General features: G+C 41.9%; 1 protein-coding gene across 1 annotated transcript in view; it reads left to right on the top strand.

Moving 5' to 3' along the window:
- Positions 1 to 26749, top strand: part of LOC115113192 (glutamate receptor ionotropic, delta-1-like) — a 467913-nt gene that overhangs the window by 328046 nt on the left and 113118 nt on the right. The window contains exon 5 of the mRNA XM_065012780.1: positions 4515 to 4568. Within this exon, the coding sequence (XP_064868852.1) occupies positions 4515 to 4568 (54 nt within the window). The remainder of the gene's footprint in view (positions 1 to 4514; positions 4569 to 26749) is intronic.

The raw sequence follows: 26749 nt of genomic DNA, 5'->3' as shown, positions 1-26749 counted from the left end.
TGTTTTTTTCTACCAACATTACTGAAAAACGTGTTCATTACAGTACATTCCCGAAAGTTTTCAGACCCCTTGACCTTTTCCACATTTTGTTATGTTACAGCCTTATTCTTTGCTATGAGAGTCGAGCTCAGGTGCATCCCTTTTTCCATTGATCATCCTTGAGATGTTTCTACAACTTGATTGGAGTCCACCTGTGGTAAATTAAATTGATTGGAAATTATTTGGAAAGGTACACACATGTCTATATAAGGTCCCACAGTTGACAGTGCCTGTCAGAGCAAAAACTAAGCCATGAGGTCGAAGGAATTGTCCGTAGAGCTCTGAGACAGGATTCTGTTGATGCACAGATCTGGGGAGGGGTATAAAACAATTTTGGCAGCATTGAAGGTCCCCAATAACAAAGTGGCCTTCATCATTCTTATATGGAAGAAGTTTGGAACCACCAAGACTTTTCCAAGAGCTGGCCACACGAGCCAAACTGAGCATGGTGAGGTGACCAAGAACCTGATGGTCCTCTGACAGAGCTCTGGAGATGGGAGAACCTTCCAGAAGGACAACCATCTCTGCAGCACTCCACCAGTCAGGCCTTTATGGTGGGGTGACCAGATGGAAGCCACTCATCAGTAAAAGGCACATGACAGCCAGCTTGCAGTTTTCCAAAAGGCCCCTAAAGGACTCTGACCATGAGAAACAAGATTTAACTCTTTGGACTGAATACCAGGCGTCACATCTGGAGGAAACCTGGCACCATCCGTACGGTGAAGCATGGTGGTGGCATCATCATGCTGTGGGGATGTTTTTCAGCAGCAGGGACTGGAAGACTAGTCAGGATTGAGGGAAGGATGAATGGAGCAAATTACAGAGAGATCCTTGATAAAAACCTGCTCCAGAGCCCTCAAGACTTCAGACTGGGGGTGAAGGTTCACCTTCCAACTGGACAACGACCCTAAGCACACAGCCAAGACAATGCAGGAGTGGCTTTGTGACAAGTCTCTGAATGTTCTTGAGTGGCCCAGCTAGAGCCCGGACTTGAACCCGATCGAACATGTCTAGAGAGACCTGAAAATAGCTGTGTAGGGACGCTCCCCATCCAACCTGATAGAGTTTGAGAGCATCCGCAGAGAAGAATGGGAGAAACTCCCCAAATACAGGTGTGCCAAGCTTGTAGCGCTATACCTAAGAATACTCAAGGCCATAATGGCTGCCAAAGGTGCTTCAACAAAGTACTGAGTAAAGGGTCTGAATAGTTATGTAATGTGATATTTAAAAAAAAAATGTTTTAACCTGTTTTTGATTTGTCATGATGTGGTATTGTGTGTAGATTGAGAGGGGAAAAATGTATAATACATTTAACGTAACAAAATGTGGAAAAAGTCAAGGGATCTGAATACTTTCTGAATACACTGTACAATAGGGTAAGATTTATTTTGCCTGTTGAATGATCCAAATGAGGTGGAATAACTGTTAGCGCAAGTTGGAGATAATAATCCTTTATTTCAATAATATTCCAGGAATATAACAATAACCTCCCTGGCTGGAGCATGTAAAGGTCATTCAATAAATGTATTAATTAGGTTAATCATTATGGTTTTTGTTATATTCCTGGAATATTTTTAGAATAAAGGGTGATTTTCTCCAATTTGAGCTAAGAGGTTCTAGAACAGTTCAGTTGAAAACATACAGTAGGTGAGATATGGGGAACCAAAACAAGCTCACACCTGATGTTATTTCCCAAATTATTGAAAATTGTCAATAAAATAAACCTGGCTAATTGTGCTTGTCTCAATGTGTGAAACATATACAAATAAACATTCTCACTGCTCTTGACATGCAGCTTGAGATGCTCAGTGCCCAGTTTTTCTAAAGTTATCTATCCAGATTTCGGCCATAGTATAGTATAGTATTAAATGCATAGAAATGGAATGAATAGAACACCAGGAGGGTTAACTTTTAGAAAACTAGGCCCTAAGGACCGAAACATTGCTGCTGAAATGCATCTGCTCTGACACTAAATTAAAAGTGAGTGTTTTGTTTAATCAAGTCTGATCTCAACCATGGGATGCAGAGATTAACTTTAATTTGAAGGCATAATTAATTTTTGCACATCATGACCAAAAACCTAAAATAGAGAGAGCCTGAGTGATTATGTTTTAAAGATGAGACAAATGAGCTTGTAGGTCTTTGTTTTAATACTCAAACAAGGGATCCACAAGACACAGATACATGTTTAGAATGTACAGTACATTGGCTACATAGGCAGGCTAATTATTGGCAAAATATCTGATCTGATTGGTCAAAAGACCAGTTAGTGTCGAAATATTACAATTGGCAGCCATTGCATTGTGAATATAGACACAATTGATGATTCCTTAACTTCATATTCAATGCCAAGAAGCTTCATGTATAATGTAGTAGCATCACTGTAAATCCTTCAGGAATTAATCTCAGTGCATTACTGCATAAATATTTCAAATTGATATTGAATAGCCCATGGGCATATGGAAGTACCCATCCAACTCTGAACATATCCATCAATAAATGTTAGCTTTGTTGAGACCTCAAATCCCCCTACCAGTAACTCCATTTTAAAGTCATACATATCTATATTATATAATTATCTGTGTTGACTAACTCTAGAGACATGCCTCAGTGTGCCTCACTTCTCTGATTCTAGATCTTACTAGATCTAATTGTGAGATTCAGTTACATTAACGTTATAGCATATAATAGCTTTCTGATGTTGCTGCTGCTGAGTCTGATTTCTAGCCTAAAATCATATTTCTCTCCAAAGCTTCATTTTGCGTCATCTCTTCAAGTGAACAATAAAAAAATAAAAAAATAAATTAATGTCTGGCAAGAGGTGTTGATGAGACGTGTTCTGTAAGTCACGAGTTGATGTCATTGCCAATAATGTGATAATACTTGAAACCTAATCAAACTTACAGTTTAGACAAATCACATAATGATGTTTGATTCATAGTTGAAGTACTACAGACAAACAGCAGTCACTCTCACACAGACAATTAGTCTAAAAATGGTTCCTGAACCTCATTATCCATTTGACTTGATGACGTCAAATTCCTGGAACAACTAAGTTCGATGCTTATCTAACAACCAACAAGCCCGGAAACACCCGTGCTTTCACCTGCTAATAAGCTACCTGATACCTACAGTGCAACGGAGCTCCCCTGCTCTTTCTCCTTGGCTACATCACCCTATTTTCATTGCAGTACCCACTACTATAGACCCTGTTGCCTACATCTTGGTGGGAGATTATTTGTCTCCAGCTCTCAGCCCCAGGATATGATCTAGTGACACAGTGCTCATTGTTTTTACATTGCTGAATAAATCTGTCATGGGAAACTAAATTCAGTAACTGTTTCCTATATTTCTGTGTTTCTAACGATAGCGACGGGCTATCTCTTTGAATGCAAGAGTGGTTGCATGGCATATGGCCCCTATAATTTCAGAGTGAGTAAGAAATGGAGCATTCAACTGTGGAGGTAAATATTACTCTTGTGTTCAGGAGCCTCTGCAATATTCAATGAGACCAAGCTGGAAATGCACTGCATTAAAATCAAAAACATGACTCTTCCATGGTTAGAAGATCGATCTGCAGCTTTCAGGCTGTGCTGGGTGCTATTATTGATGAGCACGTTGTTGTTAGGTAAAATGGTGAAGGCTTTTAAGTTATACTGTATGTAAGGATGATATGGGGCTATCAATCTAAATTTCAGTATGGCAAAAGGGATCATTTGGAAGGTAATGACAACCATTTACAGATGAGGACAAACATAGATATGGTAACCATGACAAATGTAATGCGTGAATAGTCATGTGATATGTGAAAGAGCTATACTGTGCCTTTCTTAGCCATTAAGATGGACCTGTCACGCTCGCTATCCTCAAACTCCTTGTCATAAATCAACCAAGGCGCAGCGTGCATGTAGTTCCACATCTTTTAATGAAAGTGAAACCGAAATAACCAAAAAACAAAGAGGTAAACAGCAAAGACCGTGACGCAACCGAGGTGCACACAAACACACACGGAAAAATAATTACCCACAAAACACAGGTTGGAAAAGGCTACCTAAGTATGGTTCTCAATCAGAGACAACGATTGACAGCTGCCTCTGATTGGGAACCATACCAGGCCAAACACATAGAAATAGAAAACATAGAAAAAAACACAGAATGCCCACCCCAACTCATGCCCTGACCAAACCAAAATAGAGACATAAAAAAGGAACTAAGGTGTGATGACAGGAGCACTTACTTATTATGAGTAACCACGATGAACCACATAGCAATTCAGATTTTTCAAGGGGTGCTGCAGAACCCTCAGCACCCCTACTTCCCACAGCTATGGTGGCCCATTCAAGCCTGTGTACTTGAGTTTGGACTCCCTACTCTTATGTTGTTATAGGATTATTTTGGGAAATGCATTAAATCTCTATTTTCTTTATACTAATTTCCTTCTTCTCTCCTTCCCCCCTCTTTCTATCTCTATGCAGGCTGTGGAAACCAACCTGGCATCCAAGGACAGCCATTGGGTTTATGCCAATGAGGTGAGATCAATAGTGCATTTTTATATTTATACATCACATTTATTCAGTTTGCTCCAGTTGCATTAGATGCCAATGTACGGATAGACATGGATTAAAACCAATAACACTTTCACTCTGACTTCTTCAAAATTTTGTCTCGTAAACAGTATAAAAGCTCTCACACCATGCCACTTTGTTTCTATCTGAGGGGTTTTATACATTATTGGCCAAATAATGATTAATTATTGCATTCACAGCACTTCGGAAGCCAAAGCTGTTTTTTTACCTGTTTCTTTGTTGACCTGACATTGCGTAAATGGTTTTCCAAATGGGCTTTAACATCAATAAATGTCAAGCACTTTGTGAATACCAAACACTGTGCTCTGTGCCATGCCTTAGACCATCTGGGCACCTTTGCATTGATTTAGGCTGATTTGCTGAGAAGGACCATACGTCCTCTGATGTCCCAATGCTAATGGGAAAAAAGCATGTTTCTAATGTACCTTGATGTCTTTTTATTAGCGTTTATGTGCTTCCAGAGTACACATTTAAGTTGACCTAACCACCAACCACAGTACACACACACACACACACACACACACACACACACACACCCAACCCCACTGGTATTCCATGGTGGCGCAGAGGGTTAATGATCTGGTTGCGGTGTATGCACAAATGTATGCTCAAACAGACACATGGGTCTTTCTAATTAACTAGGGTACCAGTGAGCATTTATTTTTCTCTGTTTGGAGCTATTACAAAGTCATTAATAATAATTTGCCTTTTTTATTGTGAGTACATTAAGATACAGTATAAAGGGGGAACATAGATACATTCAATGTAATTCATGAGTTGAATCAAAACCTACAGTATGTTTAAACCCATTCTCATGCTTGGAGTCTTCACAAATTTGAGACAAAACACTACCTTGCTTTCCTTGCATTTATGTTACAGTTTGTTGTTATATCATATACATTTACATTTACATTTAAGTCATTTAGCAGACGCTCTTATCCAGAGCGACTTACAAATTGGTGCGTTCACCTTAAGACATCCAGTGGAACAGCCACTTTACAATAGTGCATCTAAATCTTTTAAGGGGGGTGAGAAGGATTACTTTATCCTATCCTAGGTATTCCTGAAAGAGGTGGGGTTTCAGGTGTCTCCGGAAGGTGGTGATTGACTCCGCTGTCCTGGCGTCGTGAGGGAGTTTGTTCCACCATTGGGGGGCCAGAGCAGCGAACAGTTTTGACTGGGCTGCGTGGGAACTGTACTTCCTCAGTGGTAGGGAGGCGAGCAGGCCAGAGGTGGATGAACGCAGTGCCCTTGTTTGGGTGTAGGGCCTGATCAGAGCCTGGAGGTACTGAGGTGCCGTTCCCCTCACAGCTCCGTAGGCAAGCACCATGGTCTTGTAGCGGATGCGAGCTTCAACTGGAAGCCAGTGGAGAGAGCGGAGGAGCGGGGTGACATGAGAGAACTTGGGAAGGTTGAACACCAGACGGGCTGCGGCGTTCTGGATGAGTTGTAGGGGTTTAATGGCACAGGCAGGGAGCCCAGCCAACAGCGAGTTGCAGTAATCCAGACGGGAGATGACAAGTGCCTGGATTAGGACCTGCGCTGCTTCCTGTGTGAGGCAGGGTCGTACTCTGCGGATGTTGTAGAGCATGAACCTACAAGAACGGGCCACCGCATTGATGTTAGTTGAGAACGACAGGGTGTTGTCCAGGATCACGCCAAGGTTCTTAGCGCTCTCATATACAAAGCATTTAACAAATACAGTTGAAGTCGGAAGTTTACATACACTTAGGTCGGAGTAATTAAAACTAGTTTTTCAACCACTCCACAAATTTCTTGTTAAAAAAATATAGTTATGGCAAGTCGGTTAGGACATCTACTTTGTGCATGACACAAGTCATTTTCCCAACAATTGTTTCAGCTAGAATTCACTGTATCAAATTCCAGTGGTTCAGAAGTTTACATACACTAACTAAGTTGACTGTGCCTTTAAACAGCTTGGAAAATTCCATAAAATGATGTCATGGCTTTAGAAGCTGATAGGCTAATTGACATAATTTGGGTCAATTGGAGGTGTACATGTGGATGTATTTCAAGGCCTACCTTCAAACTCAGTGCCTCTTTGCTTGACATCATGGAAAAATGTAAAAGAAATCCGCCAAGACCTCAGAAAAATAATTCATCTGTACAAACAATAGTATGCAAGTATAAACACCATGGAACCACGCAGCCGTCATACCGCTCAGGAAGGAGCTGTCTCCTAGAGATGAACGTACTTTGGTGCGAAAAGTGCAAATAAATCCCAGAACAACAGCAAAGGATCCTGTGAAGATGCTGGAGGAAACAGGTACAAAAGTATCTATAACCACAGTAAAATAAGTTTATATCGACATAACCTGACAGGCCGCTCAACAAGGAAGTGGTTCACTGCTCCAAAACCGCAATAAAAAAGCCGGACTACTGTTTCCAGTTGCACATGGAGACAAAGATCGTACTTGTTGGAGAAATGTCCTCTGGTCTGATGAAACAGAAATAGAACGCTTTGGCCATAATGACCATTGTTATGTTTGGAGGAAAAAGGGGAGGCTTGCAACCTCCAGCATCATGTTGTGGCGGTGCTTTGCTGCAGGAGGGACTGGTGCACTTCTCAAAATAGATGGTAGGATGAGGCAGGAAAATTATGTGAATATATTGAAGCAACATCTCAAGCTTGGTCGCAAATGGGTCTTCCAAATGGACAATGACCCCAAGCATACTTCCAAAGTTGTGACAAAATTGCTTAACTTTGGGAAAGGCATACCGCTAGCGCCCGGCCTCGACAACATCCGGTGAAATTGCAGAGCATGAAATTCAAAATACAAAATTTGTAATATTAAACATTCATGAAAATACAAGTGTTATACATCGGTTAAAAGCTTAACTTCTTGTTAATCCAGACACTTTGTCAGATTTCAAAAAGGCTTTACGGCGAAAGCATACAATGCGATAATCTGAGGACAGTGCCCCGCGTACAAAAGCATTGAAAACATTTTCCAACCAAGCAGACGCGTCACGAAAGTCAGAAATAGCGATAAAATGAATCACTTACCTTTGAAGATCTTCCTCTGTTTGCAATCTAAAGGGTCCCAGCTACATCACAAATGGTAGTTTTGTTCAATAAAGTCCTTCTTTATATCCCAAAAAAGTAAGTTTAGTTGGCGCGCTTCAATCAGCAATCCACCGGTTTCCCTCATTCAAAATGAATAGAAAATGAATCCCAAACAACATTTCTAATCAGCGGGGGGTGCTAGAGAGCGTGCTATGGAGTAGACGTGCTTTCCTAGAGCTCCGCTCCATTTTGAAACAAATTAGTATTTATCTTAACCTCTCACGACCTATATCTTCATACAAATATGACAAAGGGAAAAGGCACCAGAAAAGGGAGTGCTAAACAAGATAACTTGAATGAGATAGACAGCGATCCAATTTCAACGTCGCCAACCCACGAGGAGTTAGCTGAAGAGGCTAGCTTCCAAGAGTCCCCCACAGAGCCTACGCAAAGTGACATACTGGCTGCCATAAACTCACTAAGCAAGAAGGTGGACACAAGGTTGGCTGATATCTCAAAGAGTATTGGGACTTTGGCCGAAACTGTGAAGGAAACTCAGAGAAGGGTGCATGAGGTTGAGCAAACGACAGTCGATCACAAGGCCAGGCTACAGGACATAGAGAAACAGTGCGCAACGTTCAAAAATGACAACAAAACCCTGAAAGCCCGAGTCGCATTCAAGATGCCAGAACATCCGAATATGTGGCATCCAGGAGGACACTGAGAAAGGGAAACCCACTGAATTTGTCTCGGAGCTGATACCAGCCCTGCTGGGGAGTGAACACTTCAAAACAGCCATCCTGATCGACCGCGCACACAGATCTCAGGCAACGAAGCCGGCCAAGGGCGGGCCACCAAGGCCACTCATTGTACGGCTGCACTATCCCCAGACCAGGGATCTCATCCTCAAGCTGGCTAGTCAAAAGTTCCCCCTTAACTTCAACGGAGCCAGGGTGTCTTTCTACCCAGATCTTACCTTGGAGGTGAGGAACCAACGGAAAGAGTATGATGAGGTACGCAACAAATGCAGGGCGGCCAACATCTGATATGGATTCCTCTTCCCAGCCCGGTTTAAGGTGACAGTCGAAGGATCAACACGTATGTTTGACAACCCAAAAGAGGCCGATCTGTTATTGACAAGCAAGCTCCCTGGCTGAGGATACAGAACGGCTGTGTCAGCCGGCTAAATGACCAAATACAGGCCAGGAATGTGTTTGGATTTCCGGACTATGGCTTTTCGATTAGAAGATCAGAATTTGGGACTTGTTGTGGCTAATATAGCATTGTTTGGCACATCATGTTTTAGCGCCACTCACCCCCTAACGTGAGAGTTAAGTGTTAAGTGTTATTTAATATTAGCGTATATGCAGAGCATCTATAGACAACGAGTTAGTTCAAGCTGTATGTCTAGACATCCTAAGGTTTGTGTGTTAGCCAAGGAGTGCTTCTTTTGGGGAAGTCACTCAGTAAAGGGACGGGAGGGGGGATGTGGGGGTATGTGTTTTATGTTCACGTTTATTATTAGTACAGGTGGCATGACAAGCTCCCGCACGGCGGGACGTTTTTCTTCTGAGTTTTGTATGACAGCAACAATTTGCTTTAAAATAAGAAATGCCACATAGTGACAGAGCACAGAGTAGACCAGGTGGAATAAAGATAGTCAGCTGGAACTGTAATGGCTTAGGGCATGTCGTGAAACGAGCTAAGGTTTTCTCTCACCTTAAATCACTGGGTGCTGACATAGTGTTTCTTCAAGAAACTCATATTAAACGCTCCGCTCAGGCCAAGTTACGAGTCGGCTGGATCGGTCAGATATACCAGTCTAACTTTGATGCAAAAGCGAGAGGGGTAGCAATCCTGATAAGGAAAAACTTTCCGTTTGTTTACTCATCCTCGATTTCAGATCCTAATGGTCGGTATATTATTGTGGCTGGTACACTGAATTCGAAACCAGTAACCTTGGTCAATTTATATGGACCCAACTTTCGATGATCCATTATTTTTTCAAAGGGTATTTAAGGACATACCAAATATCTCAGATACAAGTGTTATTGTTGGAGGGGACTTTAACTGTACGTTAGATCCTCTTTTAGATAAACAGCTATCAATGTCACTTCAACAATCAAATGCCAGTGTCTGTCTAAATACATTGATGACAAACCTTAACATTGTCGATATTTGGAGACTGACGCACCCAACAGACATGGATTACTCTTTCTTTTCATCAGTTCATAAATCATATTCCAGAATTGACTATTTTCTGTTGGATTCCAAACTAATTTCAGCAGCTGAGTCGGTTACCTATCACCTATTCTAATTACGGACCACTCTCCTGTGTCCATGGTGCTGAAACTCGACAATATGTTGACAGGTTGGCGACCGTGGCGCTTAGACGCATACCTGCTGAAAGATGAGGCTTTTTGTCAGTATTTGAAGGATTGCCTTTTTCCTCGGAACTAACGACACGGGGGATGTTGACGACTCCACCCTTTGGGAATCTCTAAAGGCTGTGATTAGAGGTTACATTATTTTTTATACATCAGAGAGGAAGAAACGCGCCAATACTAGGCTAAGAGAAATTGAAAGAGAGTTAGGGGAACAGGAGAACGTTTTTAGGACGAATTCCTCGTATACAGTCCTTGAGAAGATCACAAAGTTAAAATATGAATACAATACCATCCTTTCGAAACGGGTGGGCTCTTTACTTGCTAGAACGCAACAAAGTTATTTTGAACTGGGTGACAAACCACATAAATTATTAGCAAGACAGCTAAGGCATGTACATGCATCTAGAGCTATTCACAAAATAAAAGACAAGAAGGGTAAAATAGTAACAGATCCGCAGGATATTAATAAATGCTTTGCGCAGTTTTACTCAGAGCTATACCAATCAAAATGCGATGCTACTGATCCACAAACTATGGAACGCTTTCTCGCTGAATGTGAACTTCCTAAACTAGACAGGGGGGCAGCTTCTGCACTCGATGCAGGGATAACTTTGGAGGAAATTAACACAGCGATAGCACAAATTCCAAACAGCAAGGCCCCTGGGCCCGATGGATATGTAATAGAATTCTATAAGTACTGCGCCAGTCTAGCTCCACTTATGTTGCGAATGTTTAAACAATCCAAAGAAAATGCCAAACTCCCGCAAACACTGTATGAGGCTACAATAGCACTGATCTTGAAAAAAGATAGAGATTCCATGGAGATGTCGTCTTATCGCCCCGTGTCGTTACTCCCCATAGAAAACAAGGTGTTGACAAAGATATTGGCAAACCGATTGAAAACATATATTTCTGACATCATACACCCTGACCAGACAGGTTTTATCCCGGGCCGACATATACACTACAATTTGAGACGTCTTTTCAACGTAATGTATCACGATCATAAGGTTGAGGCAGTGGTAATAGCTCTTGATGCAGAGAAGGCGTTTGACCGGATTGAGTGGAAATATATGATGTCCTGGAGCACTTCGGGTTCGGAAAGGAATTTATTAATTGGATAAGAATTATTTATGCACACCCAATGGCGTCCGTGGTAACCAATCAAGAAATGTCGCAGTCATTCCGCTTGTTCAAGGGGTGCCGACAGGGGTGCCCTATTTCGCCTGCTCTCTTCGCTATAGCCATGGAACCCCTTGCTACTCGCATTCGGGCATGTGCCGATATAGCTTCTGTTAAAATAAAGGACACACAGCACAAAATGTCCCTATATGCAGATGATGTTCTTTTGTTTTTGTCCAAACCTAAAACTTCTATTCCACCCTTACTTAACTTGATAAACACATTTGGCTCCTTCTCTGGCTACAAGATAAACTGGCAAAAAAGTGAGTTGATGCCAATATCACGGCCTGTGGATATGCAATTACTGCAATCTACCCCATTTAGAACAGTGATGGACAAGTTCACAAGCCTTGGCATTGTAGTGACAAGAGACCTTGATCAGCTATTGAAAGCGAATTGGGACAAGAAAATATATCAGTTTAAACAAAATATAGATTTTTGGAAAACTCTGCCTATCTCCTTGGTTGGTCGTATAAACGCTATTAAAATGGTTGTCCTACCCAGGTTTCTTTACCTCTTCCAATGTCTACCCAATTTCATACCACAAAGCTATTTTAAGAAACTGGATTCAATAGTAACTCCATTTTTATGGGATAACAAGGCAGCCAGAATTTCAAAGAAGCATTTATGCAAGTACAAAATAGAGGGGGCTTTGGCCTTCCTCACTTTAAACTGTATTATTGGGCTGCTAATCTGAACATTGTGTCTTTCTGGAGGGAAAGCTTACCTGCGATGAGACAGAAGGATATGCCTGCATGGCTTTTGATTGAGCAGGCCTCCTGTCAACGTTCCTCACTCCCTGCACTTGTTAATAGCCCATCATTGGTGAAAAAATCCACTTATGACTCTAACCCAGTCATTTGTCATACGCTTAGGATCTGGAAACAGATGAGGTATTTTCTTAACATACCCACTGTATACATTAACAGCCCGATTTGCCTGAATCATGCTTTCCACCCCGCATTGGATGATGTGGTGTTTTCACAGTGGAGGGAGAAGGGGCTCACAACAATTGGTAATCTATACATAGTTGGTCAGTTAGCTTCATTTCAACAATTACAGGGAAAGTTCAACATGCCAACAACACATTTTTTCAGATACCTCCAAATCAGGAATTTCGTAAGGACACATATCCCACAGTATGGCATTAAGCCAAATAGTCCTACATTAGATAGCTTGATCCTTGTCAAACCCCATTCAAAAGGGTCGGTCTCTAGACTGTATGATGTGCTACAGGCCCACATAGAGGTATCCACAGACACCATTAAAAGGGCTTGGGAACAAGATGAGGACTGGGTAGAAGTTCTCAGGAATATAAACCACAGTTCAGTGAATGCCAGACACAACCTTGTACAGTTTAAGGTGATACACAGGTTACATTACTCAAAAGTAAAACTGCATAAAATATTCCTGGACACCTCACCACTGTGTGAGAGGTGCAAGCAGGATGAGGGGACGTTGACCCACTTATTCTGGACATGTCCTAAATTACATGTTTACTGGGCTCTCATTTTTTATTATTTATCTAGAGCCTTTGATAGAGTTCTAGCCCCAGACCCATTGACCGCTCTGTTTGGTACAGTTGATGGGAATAACCACGAAGGGAAAGCTGTCTCTCTTTGTACTCTATTAGCCAAAAGGCTCATATTGCAATTTTGGAAACTGGAGACTGTACCTACCTTTGAAATGTGGTTACGGGATTTAGGGAATGTAATACATATGGAAAAGATTCGATACAATACCTCCAATAGAAGTCCAATGTTTTACAAAATATGGCAGCCGATACTGGATAAATGGTCTAGTCCCGCTTCATAACTGGGTTGACAATCTGCTGCTACTCTATGCTGTACTCCACTCAACATTTATTTTTGGCTTAACTACACTGCTTGTAATGACTATATGCTGTCTTCATATACATGTACCACCTAATAGGATTTTGTTTTATTTTGTGTATGTGTGAGTTAAGTTTTGTTTTGTCCTCTAAATTGGCCATCCCATTCAACAGTACAATGAATGTCATTGTTTATTGCTGTCTATTTTATTGGATTTTTTATTGTAAAATAATATACATATTATAAAAAATATATATATAAAAAAAAACATTTCTAATCAATCCTCAGGTACCCTAATATGTAAATAAATGATACAGTTTAAGACGGAGAATAGTATGTTCATTACTGGAGATTAATAACGAAGTGCGCGCTCTCACTGGAGCACGCTACAAACACTACAGCCAAAATGGGAGCCACATAGAAAAACAAAAAATTCTAGCAAATTTTTCAAAAAACAAGCCTGAAACTATTTTTAAAGACTGTTGACATCTACTTGAAGCCATAGGAACTGCAATCTGGGAGGTATTCCTTTTATATTCCATAGACAGCCATTATAATGAGTGGTGAGCCCCCCCAAAAAAAAAATCCTGGATGGCTTCGCCTCAGGTTTTCGCCTGCTATATCAGTTCTGTTATACTCACAGACATTATTTCAACCGTTTTGGAAACTGTGGAGTGTTTTCTATCCAATAATCCCAATATGCATATCCTAGCTGAGTAACAGGCAGTTTACATTGGGCACCTCATTCATCCAAACTTCCGAATACTGGCCCCTATCCATCTCAAGAAATCAGTCAGGAAGTTAAAGCTTGGTCGCAAATGGGTCTTCCAAATGGACAATGACCCCAAACATACTTCCAAAGTTGTGGCAAAATAGCTGAAGGACAACAAATTTAAGGTATCGGAGTGGCCAACACAAAGCCCTGACTTCAAGCCTATAGAACATTTGTGGGCAGAACTGAAAAAGTGTGTGTGAGCAAAGAGGCCTACAAACCTGACTCGGTTACCCCAGCTCTGTCAGGAGGAATGGGCCAAAATTCACCCAACTTATTGTGGGAAGCTTATGGAAGGCTTCCCAAAACGTTTGATCCAAGCTAAACAATGTAAAGGCAATGCTACCAAATACTAATTGAGTTAACTTCTGACCCACTGGGAATGTGATGAAAGAAATAAAAGCTGAAATAAATTATTCTCTTTACTAATTATTCTGACATTTCACATTCTTAAAATAAAATTATGATCATAACTGACCTAAAACAGGGATTTTTTTTTACAAGGATTAAATGTTAAGAGTTTGAATGTATTTGGCTAAGGTGTATGTAAACTTCCGGGTTCAACTGTAAATTACACATTGACCTTGGTCCTGTGAAATTCCTGGATATTGCTGTCGGACTCTTTTCTTGTAACATCCGGTGCCGACAGAGATGGCCGCCTTGCTTCGCGATCCGATGCAGTATTTTGTTGTTTTATGTGTTATATCTTACATTGTTACCCCAGGAAATCTTAGGTTTTATTACATACAGTCGGGATGAACTATTGGATAAAAGAGCAACGTCAACTAACCAACATTACGACCAGGAATATGACTTTCCCGAAGCGGATCCTCTGTTTGGCCATCACCCAGGACAATGGATCGGATCCCAGACGGCGACCCAAAACAACGGCGCCGCATAAAGGGCAGACGGAGCGGTCTTCTGGTCAGGCTCCGTAGACGGGCACATCGCCCACCGCTCCCAAGCATACTACTCGCCAATGTCCAGTCGCTTGACAACAAGGTAGACGAAAGGGTTGCCTTCCAGAGAGACATCAGAGACTGTAACGTTCTTTGTTTCACGGAAACATGGCTCACTCGAGACACGCTATCGGAGTCGGTACAGTCACCTGGTTTCTTCACACATCGCGCCGACAGAAACAAGCATCTTTCTGTTCAGAAGAAGGGCGGGGGTGTATGCCTTATGATTAACGAGACGTGGTGTGATCATAACAACATACAGGAACTCAAGTCCTTTTGTTCGCCTGACTTCCTCACAATCAAATGCCGACCTCATTATCTACCAAGACAATTTTCTTCGATCATAATCACAGTCGTGTATATTCCCCCCCAAGCAGATACATCGAAGGCCATGAACAAACTTCATTTGACTGTATGATGTAAACTGGAAACCACATATCCTGAGGCTGCATTTATTGTACCTTGGGATTTTAACAAGGCTAATCTGAAAACAATGCTCCCTAAATTTTATCAGCATATCGATTGTGAGACCCGGGATGAGAAAACCCTGGATCATTGTTATTCTAAATTCCGCGACTCATATAAGGCCCTCCCCCGCCCTCCTTTCGGAAAAGCTGACCATGACTCCATTTTGTTGCTCCCAGCCTATAGACAGAAACTAAAACAGGAAGCACTCGTGCTCAGGTCTGTTCAGCGCTGGTCCGACCAATCGGATTCCACGCTTCAAGATTGCTTGGATCACGTGGAATGGGATATGTTCCGCATAGCGTCGAACAACAACATTGATGAATACGCTGATTCGGTGAGCGAGTTTATTAGCAAGTGCATCGGTGATGTTGTACCCACAGCGTCTATTAAAATATTCCCCAACCAGAAACCGTGGATTGATGGCAGCATTCGTGCAAAACTGAAAGCGCGAACCACTGTTTTTAATTAGGGCAAGGTGACCGGAAACATGACCTAATATAAACAGTGTAGCTATTCCCTCTGCAAGGCAATCAAACAAGCTAAGCATCAGTATAGAGACAAAGTAGAGTCGCAATTCAACTGCTCAGACACGAGAGGTATGTGGCAGGGTCTAATGTCAATCACGGACAACAAAAGAAAAACCAGCCCCGTCGCGGGCCACGATGTCTTGCTCCCAGACAAACTAAACAACTTCTTTGCTCACTTTGAGGACAATACAGTGCCACCGACACGGCCCGCTACCAAAACCTGCGGGCTCTCCTTCACTGCAGCCAACGTGAGTAAAACATTTAAATGTGTTAACCCTCTTAAGGCTGCCGGCCCAGACGGCATCCCAAGCCGCATTCTCAGAGCATGCGCAGACCAGCTGGCTGGTGTGTTTATGGACATATTCAATCAAGCCTTATCACAGTCTGCTGTTCCCACATGCTTCAAGAGGGTCACCATTGTTCCTGATCCCAAGAAAGCTAAGGAAACTGAGCTAAATGACTATCGCCCCGTAGCACTCACTTCCGACATCATGAGAGACTAGTCAAGGACCATATCACCTCCTTCCTACCTGACACCCTAGACCCACTCCAATTTGCTTACTGCCCCAATAGGTCCACGGACGACGCAATCACAATCACACTGCACACTGCCCTAACCCATCTGGACAAGATGAATAACTATATAAGAATGCTGTTCATCGAATACAGCTCAACATTTTACACCATAGTACCCTCCAAACTCGTCATTAAGCTCGAGACCCTGGGTCTCGACCCCGTCCTGTGCATCTGGGTCCTGGACTTCCTGACGGGCCGCCCCCAGGTGGTGAGGGTAGGTAACGACATCTCCACCCCGCTGATCCTCAACATTGGGGCCTCACAAGGATGCGTTCTCAGCCCTCTCCTGTACTCCCTGTTCACCCATGACTGCGTGGCCATGCACGCCTCCAACTCGATCACCAAGTTTGCAGACGACACTACAGTGGTAGGTTTGATTACCAACAACAATGAGACGGCCTACAGGGAGGAGGTGAGGACCCACGGAGTGTGGTGTCAGGAAAGTAACCTCACACTCAACGTCAACAAAGGAGATCATCTCGGACTTCAGGAAATAGCACAGGGAGCACCCCCCTATCCACATCGACAGGACAGTAGTGGAGAGGGGGGAAGGTTTTAAGTTCCTCTGCATACATGTCAACGACAAACTGAATTGGTCCACCCACACAGACAGCGTGGTGAAGAAGGCGCAGCAGTGCCTTTTCAACCTCAGGAGGCTGAAAAAATTTGACTTGTCACCAAAATCACTCACACACTTTTAAAGATGCACAATCGAGAGCATCCTGTCGGACTGTATCACCGCCTGGTACGGCAACTGCTCTGCCCATAACCGTAAGGCTCTCCAGAGGGTAGTGAGGTCTGCACGACACATCACCGGGGGCAATCTACCTGCCCTCCAGGACACCTACACCACCCGATGTCACAGGAAGGCCAAAAAGATCATCAAGGACAACAACCACCCGAGCCACTGCCTGTTCACCCCACTATGATCCAGAAGGCGAGGTCAGTACAGGTGCATCAAAGCAGGGACCGAGAGACTGAAAAACAGCTTCTATCTCAAGGCCATCAGACTGTTCAACAGCCATCACTAACATTGAGTGGCTGCTGCCAACATACTGACTCAACTCCAGCCACTTTAATCATGGAAAAATTGATGTAATGAATGTATCAAGCCACTTTAAACAATGCCACTTTATATAATGTTTACATACCCTACATTACTCATCTCATATGTATATGCTGTACTCTATACCATCTACTGCTTCTTGCCTATGCCGTTCGGCCATCGCTCATCCATATATATTTTTATGTACATATTCTTATTCATTCCTTTACACTTGTGTGTATAAGGTAGTTGTTGTGAAATTGTTAGATTATTTGTAGATGTTTTGTTGTTGCTAGGAGTTACGGTCTCGTGTGTATCTAGACTCTTATTCCTGTAACTGCAAGTGAAGCTGCAAGAAAATCATAATTAAGGGTGATTTTGCAAACATTCTTTTTTGTGTCTCGGGGTTAGATTTTTAAGATCAAATTTTAATTTAGATTCATTTTTATTCATATACGTTAAATAAAGACTAAAATAACCTTAACATTTTTACTTCTAACGTATTTCATGTCTGATTTCACTGTTTTGCACTGTTTTTGTCAAGTCTCACACCCAGACTTCGGACATTCTGCAGCTATTTATTACACATCCAATAGTCTTGATAATTAGAAAATATTTAATGCACCTATTTAAAAAGAGTCAAATACATAGAAAATATATACATTACTTTTTGTTACACAAAGTACAGTCGTCTCTAAGTATTGTGTCATTACCACCACGACGAGCAAATGACATGATAATAATGTTTTTTCAATAGTTTGTGTGCGTGGTTTACCATGGATATGAATAGTGACAGTGGGGCACATGGATGTCATGGAGGGAGATTACAATTTTGATGCTGGGAAATTATTGGGGAAAAAAAGTTTACATAACTTCAGAAGATAATATTATTTTATTGTGTATCATTACCAAAGAGGCTATAATTTCATCAAATTATGTTAGATTTTTTTTAATGATCTTTTAAAGATGTGTATTTAGGACACATTGTATTCTAGCTTTTCAACTGTAGTTAGCATGCTAGAAATCCTGCTATTTATGACCAAATACACATAATGAACTCTGATGGTTAGGACAGAATGTATTAGTTCATTTTGACGTACCTTAAGACATGAAAAGACACAAAAATTACATAAAGGATAATGGTTCATTTGAAATTGAACACTTATTTGCTAAAAAATACCATTACATGTTGTATTGTTTTAGGATGATTGAGGGATTTAGATGTATATTTATGTGACGTACTATGGTTATTGCTGACTTTAATTATTTATTTTACATTTTTCTATAAGATGCCCCTAAATCAACCAAGGAGAGGACAAGGACATACGGTATATAAACAAAATCAAGCACGATCCTATAAGATACCAGGGGTATCTTAAGAAACAAAAAGAAAAATACCTTAAGAGAACAGAAAGTGCTTAAATGAAACCATCTCACAACTTTCCCAGTGAAAAAAAAAAAGGCAAAAAAAAGAGGAAATAGAAAATAAAGCAACTATCCAGAAAAGAGTGGTTATGAAGTCATACCTGTCAACGAATAAACCACCACACTTAAAGCTACTGAATAATGACCTACTTCCGCTAAAATTACTCCAGATCTAGAGTGGCAAGAAAAAGTATGAACCCTTTGGAATTACCTGGATTTCTGCATAAATTGGTCATCAAATTTGATCTAATCGTCATCTAAGTCACAACAATAGACAAATCAAATCAAATTGTATGGTATGTAACACATGGTTAGCAGATTTTAATGCGAGTGTAGTGAAATGCTTGTGCTTCTAGTTCCGACCATGGAGTAATATCTAACAAATAATCTAACAATTTCACAACAACTACCTTATACACACACGTGTAAATGAATGAATAAGAATATGTACATAAAAATATATATGGATGAGCGATGGCCGAACGGCATAGGCAAGATGCAGTAGATGGTATAGAGTACAGTATATACATTTGAGATGAGTAGTGTGGGGTATGTAAACATTATATAAAGTGGCATAGTTTAAAGTGACTAGTGATACATTTATTAAATCCCATTTTAAATTATTAAAGTGGCTAAAGATTGGGTCAGTATGTTGGCAGCAGACACTCAATGTTAGTGATGGCTGTTAAACAGTCTGATGGCCTTGAGATAAAGGCTGTTTTTCAGTCTCTCGGTCCCAGCTTTGATGCACCTGTGCTGACCTCGCCTTCTGGATCATAGCAGGTTGAACAGGCAGTGGCTCGGGTGGTTGTTGTCCTTGATGATAATTTTGGCCTTCCTGTGACATGGGGTGATGTAGGTGTCCTGGAGAGCAGGTAGTTTTCCCCCGGTGATGCGTTGTGCAAACATCACTACCCTCTGGAGAGCCTTACGGTTGTGAGCGGAGCAGCTGCCATACCAGGCGGTGATACAGCCCGACAGGATGCTCTCGATTGTGCATCTGTAAAAGTTTGTGAGTGTTTTTGGTGACAAGCCAAATTTCTTCAGCCTCCTAAGGTTGAAGAGGCAGTGCTGCACCTTCTTCACCACGCTGTCTGTGTGGGTGGACCATTTCAGGTGGTCCGTGATGTGTACGCAGAGGAACATAAAACTTTCAACCTTCTCCACTCCACTGTCCCGTCGATGTGGATAGGGGGTTGCTCCCTCTGCTGTTTCCTGAAGTCCACGATCATCTCCTTTGATTTGTTGACGTTGAGTGTGAGGTTATTTTCCTGACACCACACTCCGAGGGCCCTCACCTACTCCCTGTACACCTTGTCGTTGTTGGTAATCAAGCCTACCACTGTAGTGTCGTCTGCAAACTTGATGATTCAGTTGGAGGCGTGCATGGCCACGCAGTCATGGGTGAACAGGGAGTACAGGAGAATGCACCCTTGTGGCGCCCCACTGTTGGGGATCAGCGAGGTGGAGATGCTGTTTCCTACCCTCACCACCTGGAGGCGGCACGTCAGGAAGTCCAGGACCCAGTTGCACAGGGCGGGGTCGAGACCCAGGTTCTCGAGCTTAATGACGAGTTTGGAGGCTACTATGGTGTTAAATGCTGAGCATTTTTACATAGGAATTCCTCTTGTCCAGGTGGGTTAGGGCAGTGTGCAGTGTGATTGTGATTGCATCGTCTGTGGACCTATTGGGGCGGTAAGCAAATCGGAGTGGGTCTAGGGTGTCAGGTAGGATGGAGGTGATATGATCCTTGACTAGTCTCTCAACGCACTTCATGATGACGGAGGTGAGTGCTACGGGGCGCGATTGTCATTTACCTCAGTTAGCTCAGTTAGCTCAGGCCCTCTTGAATTATGTTGGAACAGCAGACTGGGATAGGGATTGATTGAATATGTCCGTAAACACACCAGCCAGTTGGACTGCGCATGCTCTGATGACGCGAATAGGGATGCCGTCTGGGCCGGCGGCCTTGCGAGGGTTAACATGTTTAAATGCTTTACTCACGTTAGCTGCGGTGAAGGAGTGCCCGCAGGTTTTGGTAGCAGTGTCGTTGGCACTGTATTGACATCAAAGCGAGCAAAGAAGTTGTTTAGTTTGTCTGGGAGCAGGACATCGTGGTCCTCGACAGAGCTGGTTTTCTTTTTGTAGTCCGTGATTGACTGTAGACCCTGCCACATACCTCTCGTGTTTGAGCCATTGAATTGCGACTCTACTTTGTCTCTATACGGACGCTTAGCTTGTTTGATTGCCTTGCGAATGGAATAGCTACACTTTTTGTAATCGGTCATGTTACCGGTCGCCATTCTCTGATTAAAAGCTGTGGTTCGCGCTTTCAGTTTTGCACATCAATCCACAGTTTCTGGTTGGGAAAAGTTTTAATAGTTGCTGTGGTTACAACATCACTGATGCACTTGCTAATAAACTCGCTCACCGAATCAGCGTATTCATCAATGTTGTTGTATGACGCTATGTGGAACATTTCCCCGTTCACGTGATCGAAGCATTCTTGAAGCTTGGAATCAGATTGGTTGGACCAGCCTTGCACAGACCGGAGCATGGGCGCCACCGCGGACAGACACCCACCCAGACCCTCCCCTATAGGTTCAGGTTTTGCGGCCGGAGTCCGCACCTTTGGGGGGGAGGGGGGGGTACTGTCACGTTCTGACCTTAGTTCTGTCATTATCTCTTTGTTTTAGTATGGCCAGGGCGTGAGTTGGGTGGGCAGTCTATGTTTGTTTTTCTATGTTGGTTTTTGAGTTCGGCCTAGTATGGTTCTCAATCAGAGGCAGCTGTCAATTGTTGTCCCTGATTGAGAATCATACTTAGGCAGCCTGTTTTCCCACTATGGGTTGTGGGAAGTTATTTTCTGTTCTGTGTTTTGTTGCACCGTTCAGGGCTGTTCTTTTGTAGTGTATTGTTTTTGTTTTAGTATTCATTCTTTCTTAAATCCTCTCTTTCTCCCGACGACAGACGTTACAGATCCGCTTTGGGAAAGTCGTATTCCTGATCGTAATGTTTGTTGACGTTGCTCTTATATCCAATAGTTCCTCCCGGTTGTATGTATTGAAACTTAAGATTTCCTGGGGTAACAATGTAAGAAATAATACGTTAAAAAAATTAAATACTGCGAGGCGGCCATCTCTGTCGGTGCTTAAACTAATTATTAGTTTAAGCACTGATTATTGTATTTTTCTTGTCTATATTGAATACATAATTTAAACATTCATAGTGTAGGTTGGAAAAAGTATGTGAACCCCTAAGCTAATGACTTCTCCAAAAGCTCATTGAAGTGAGGAGTCAGCTAACTTTGAGTCCAATCAATGAGACGAGATTGGAGATGTTGGTTAGAGCTGCCTTGCCCTATAAAAAACACTCACAAAATTTGAGTTTGCTATTCACAAGAAGCATTGTCTGATGTGAACCATGCCTCAAACAAAAGAGATCTCAGAAGACCTAAGATTAAGAATTGTTGAGTTGCATAAAGCTGGAATGTGTTACAAATATATCTCTAAAAGCCGTGATGTTCATCAGTCCACGCTATCACAAAGTGTCTATAAATGGAAAACGTTCAGCACTGTTGCTACTCTCCCTAGGAATGGCCATCCTGATGACTGCAAGAGCACAGCGCTGAATGCTCTGTGAAGAAGAGTTCTAGAGTGTCAGCTAAAGACTTACAGAAATCTATCGAACATGCTCACATCTCTGTTGACGAGTCTACAATGTGTAAAACACAAAACAAGATTTGTGTTCATGGGAGGACACCACTGAAGAACTTTACTGCACATCTGAAGTTTGCAAAAGTGCACGTGGACTTTCCCCAGCGCTACTGGCAAAATATTCTGTGGACTGATGAAACTACAATTGAGTTGTTTGGAAGGAACACACAACACTATGTGTGGAGAAAAAAGGCTCAGCACACCAGCATCAAAACCTCATCCCAGCTTTAAAGTATGGTGGAGGGAGTATCATGGTTTGGGGCTGCTTTGCTCCCTCAGGGCCTGGACAGCTTGCTATCATCGACCGAAGAATTGGATTCCCAAGTTTCCAAGACATTTTGCAGTAGAATGTTAGGTTTTCTGTCCGCCAATTGATGCTCAACAGAAGTTGGGTGATGCAACAGGACAACGACCCAAAACAGAAGTAAATCAACAACACACCAGACATCCCAAGAATATTGCTGAACTGAAACAGTTTTGTAAAGTGGAATGTTCCAAAATTCCTCCTGACAGTTGTGCAGGTCTGATCCCCAACTAAAGAAAACGTTTGGTTGAGGTTATTGCTGCCAAAGGAGGGTCAACCAGTTATTAAATCCAAGGGTTCACATACGTTTTCCACCCTGCACTGTGAATATTTACACGGTGTGTTCAGGAAAGACATGAAAACTTGTCACTGTTTGTGTGTTATTAGTTTAAGCAGACTGTGTTTGTCTGTTGTTGTGACCTAGATGAAGATCAGATAAAATGGTACGACCAATTTATGCAGAAATCCAGGTAATTCCAAAGGGTTCACATACTTTTTCTTGCAACTGTATGCGATTGTTTTGTCACACAGACCATGATAATTCAACAAACAGAGGCAAAGCACAACCTTCCACTTCAACCTGCACAGCACCACAGCCATCTCCTAGCTCCTACAGCCCATTACAGACATACAGTACATGAGGGATTTATTGGAAAGTGGTGTGTTGTGAAATATGATGAAGACCCTTACCGTTGTATTATACAAGATGTTGATGCAGGAGCTGCACTCTAGTCAAGACGATGAGTCGTGTGGGAGCCAACCGATTATTTTGGCCAATGAGAGAGGACATTGTATGGTACCAACCAGAGAATGTGCTTGGGCTTGTCCCTGAGGCTCATCCAGTGACAAAACGGCATATGATGCTTGATGGCGCAATCTGGGAGGAAATTTGCTCTATCGTTAAGCAGTAGAGATCATTAAGGGCAAAACCTGATCTTGAGTGAGCACACACCTGTCTCATGAGTCTAAATCAATAGACTGCAGCCAGTGTCAACCAGTGTTTCCAACCTTGTACATGTATTTCTGCCTAATGCATTGATCCCAAAATTGTTCTAAAAAATGCTTAAAACCTTGAGGCATGTAACTTTTATTTTTTTGTGTATTTTCGTGTGTTCTAAATCTTCAATAAAATTAAACATGTACAACTGTCACATTAAAATGTTTAATTGTATTTTTCATCAGCTGTTTTATATGAAATGTCATTTCCACCACACTCTGTCATTCCCACAATGATTTTTCCCATATGTGAACCTTGTTTTTTTAAACCTTTATTTAACAAGGCGAGTCAGTTAAGAGCAAATTCTTATTTACAATGACGGCCTACCCCAGCCAAACCCGGACGACGCTGGGCCAATTGTGCGCCACCCTATGGGAATCCCAATCACAGCTGGATGTGATACAGCCTGGATTTTGAAAATAGCCTGTTCAACCTCTCTTTCGTATCGTCTGAGATCCCCAAAGATTGGAAAGCTGCCGCGGTCATCCTCCTCTTCAAAGGGGGAGACACTCTAAACCCAAACTGCTACAGACCTATATCTATCCTACCCTGCCTTTCTACGGTATTTGAAAGCCAAGTTAACAAACAGCTCACCGACCATTACGAATCCCACCATGCTTTCTCCACTATGCAATCTGGTTTCTGAGCTGGTCATCATCATAAAGATGATTTAGCAATATGCAAGAAACTATAGTTGAGTTACAAGAATTGACTATAAGAGAGAGAGTGTATCTCTCCAGGGCAGTTCAGGAATATAGAGAAAGAGACAATGAATCTGAGACCTCATTATAACGTCTGAGATGTTTGTATTCAACATCTGAATTGTTGACCAATAGCATACTGTAAAAGTGAACTTCCAATCAGATATCAGACCTACAAGTGAGATAATGCAGCATTCCTGAGACAACACACTGGAAATTCTTGTGTATATTGTAAACAGTCACTTCAGGGACTGGGCTGCCCTACATTTATGGAATTATACCCATTACCCAACGCCAATGGCGACAGTTAGTCTTACTCAGGTCCGGACACATAAACAAAAAGTCATTACGGACAAAAGACTTTACAATTTACATACTTTACATTTTAACACATTAACATGTAGTTTGTGTGTGCATCTATCAGTTACATACAGTATACATGTCAGTACATACACACAACAAGTAGGTCACATGGGGTAGAGGTGTTGTGCCGTGCTTTATTCGTTTGAAATCAGGTTGGCTTTTCGTTTGTCCTAAATAAGACGGACTTTACATTTCCTTGCATTTGTTCTGGACCTGGGGACTGTGAAAAGACCCCTGGTGGCATGTCTGGTGGGGTAAGTGTGTTTGTCAGTGCTGTGTGTAAGTTGACTATGCAAACAATTTGGAATTTACAACACATTCATGTTTCTTATAAAAACAAGAAGTGATAGTCAGTCTTATCTCAACTCTTAGCCAAGAGAGACTGGCATGCATGGTAATATTAGCATTTTATTTATACAACTTGGAATACACAACATGTTAGACTTGGAAGAGAAAAAAGGAGAGGGTGCAATGTTGAACTCATTTGACTTAAAACCTGTCAAAATACAGTAATTGGCTATTTACACAAAAATTACATATGATTTGATTTTCCTTCTAATTAGGAGAGTGGGAGATGAAATGATCCACTTAAAAATACGTATAGTTATCAGCAGTACACTATATATTTAAGCGATAAGGCCTGAGGGGGTGTGGTATATTTAAGCAATAAGGACCAAGGTGGTGTGGTTTATAGCCAAAATACCATGGCCAAGGGCTGGTCATAGGCACGATGCAATGCGGAGTGCCTGGATACAGACCTTAGCCATGGTACATTGTCCATATACCACAAACCCCCAAGGCACCTTATTGCTATTATAAACTGGTTACCAATGTAATTAGAGCAGTAAAAATAAAGGCTTTGACATACCTGTGGCCTACTTTCTGATATACCATGGTTGTCAGCTCATCAGTATTCAGGGCTCGAACCACACATTTTATAATTAAGCAATACGGCACGAGGGGTGTGTGGTATATGGCCAACCACGGCTAAGGGCTGTTCTTATGCATGACGCATTGCGGACTACCTGGACACAGCGCTTAGCCATGGTATATTGGCCATATACCACAAACCCCAGAGGTGCCTTATTGCTATTAGAAACGGGTTACAAAAGGAAATAAGAGCAGTAAAAATAAATATTTTGACATACCCGTGGTATACGATCTGATATACCACAGCTGTCAGCCAATCAGCATTCAGGGATTTAACCACTCAATTTATAATGGCTGGGTGGTTTGAGCCCTGAATGCTGATTGGCTGACAACCATGGTATATCAGACCGTATACCACAGGTTGTTAACCAGTTTAGCAATAAGGTGGTCAATATACCACAGCTACAGTGTTTTGCAAAAGTATTCATCACCCTTGGCATTTTTACTATTTTGTTGCATTACACCTGTAATTTAAATGTATTTGTATTTGTATTTCATATACTGGACATACACAAAATAGTCCAAAATGGTGAAGTGAAATTAAGAAAAAAAAATAGTTAAAAAAATAAAAATAAAGAAAACAGAAAAGTTGTGCGTGCATATGTATTCACCCCCTTTGCTATGAAGCCCCTAAATAAGATCGGTGCAATCAATTACCTTCAGAAGTCACATAATTACTGTATGCAATCTAAATGTCACATGATCTGTCACATGATCTCAGTATATATACACCTGTTCTGAAAGGCCCCAGAGTCCGCAACAACACTAAGCAAGGGGCACCACCAAGCAAGAGGCACCATGAAGACCAAATAGCGCTCCAAACAGGTCAGGGACAAAGTTGTGGAGAACTACAGATCAGGGTTGGGTTATAAAAAAATATCAGAGACTTTGAACATCCAACGGAGCACGATT

The sequence above is a fragment of the Oncorhynchus nerka genome, linkage group LG28 (assembly GCF_034236695.1).
Source record: "Oncorhynchus nerka isolate Pitt River linkage group LG28, Oner_Uvic_2.0, whole genome shotgun sequence".
Taxonomy (NCBI): domain Eukaryota; kingdom Metazoa; phylum Chordata; class Actinopteri; order Salmoniformes; family Salmonidae; genus Oncorhynchus; species Oncorhynchus nerka.
The sequence above is the reverse complement of the archived record's forward strand: the minus strand, read 5'-3'. Positions and strand labels throughout refer to the sequence as shown.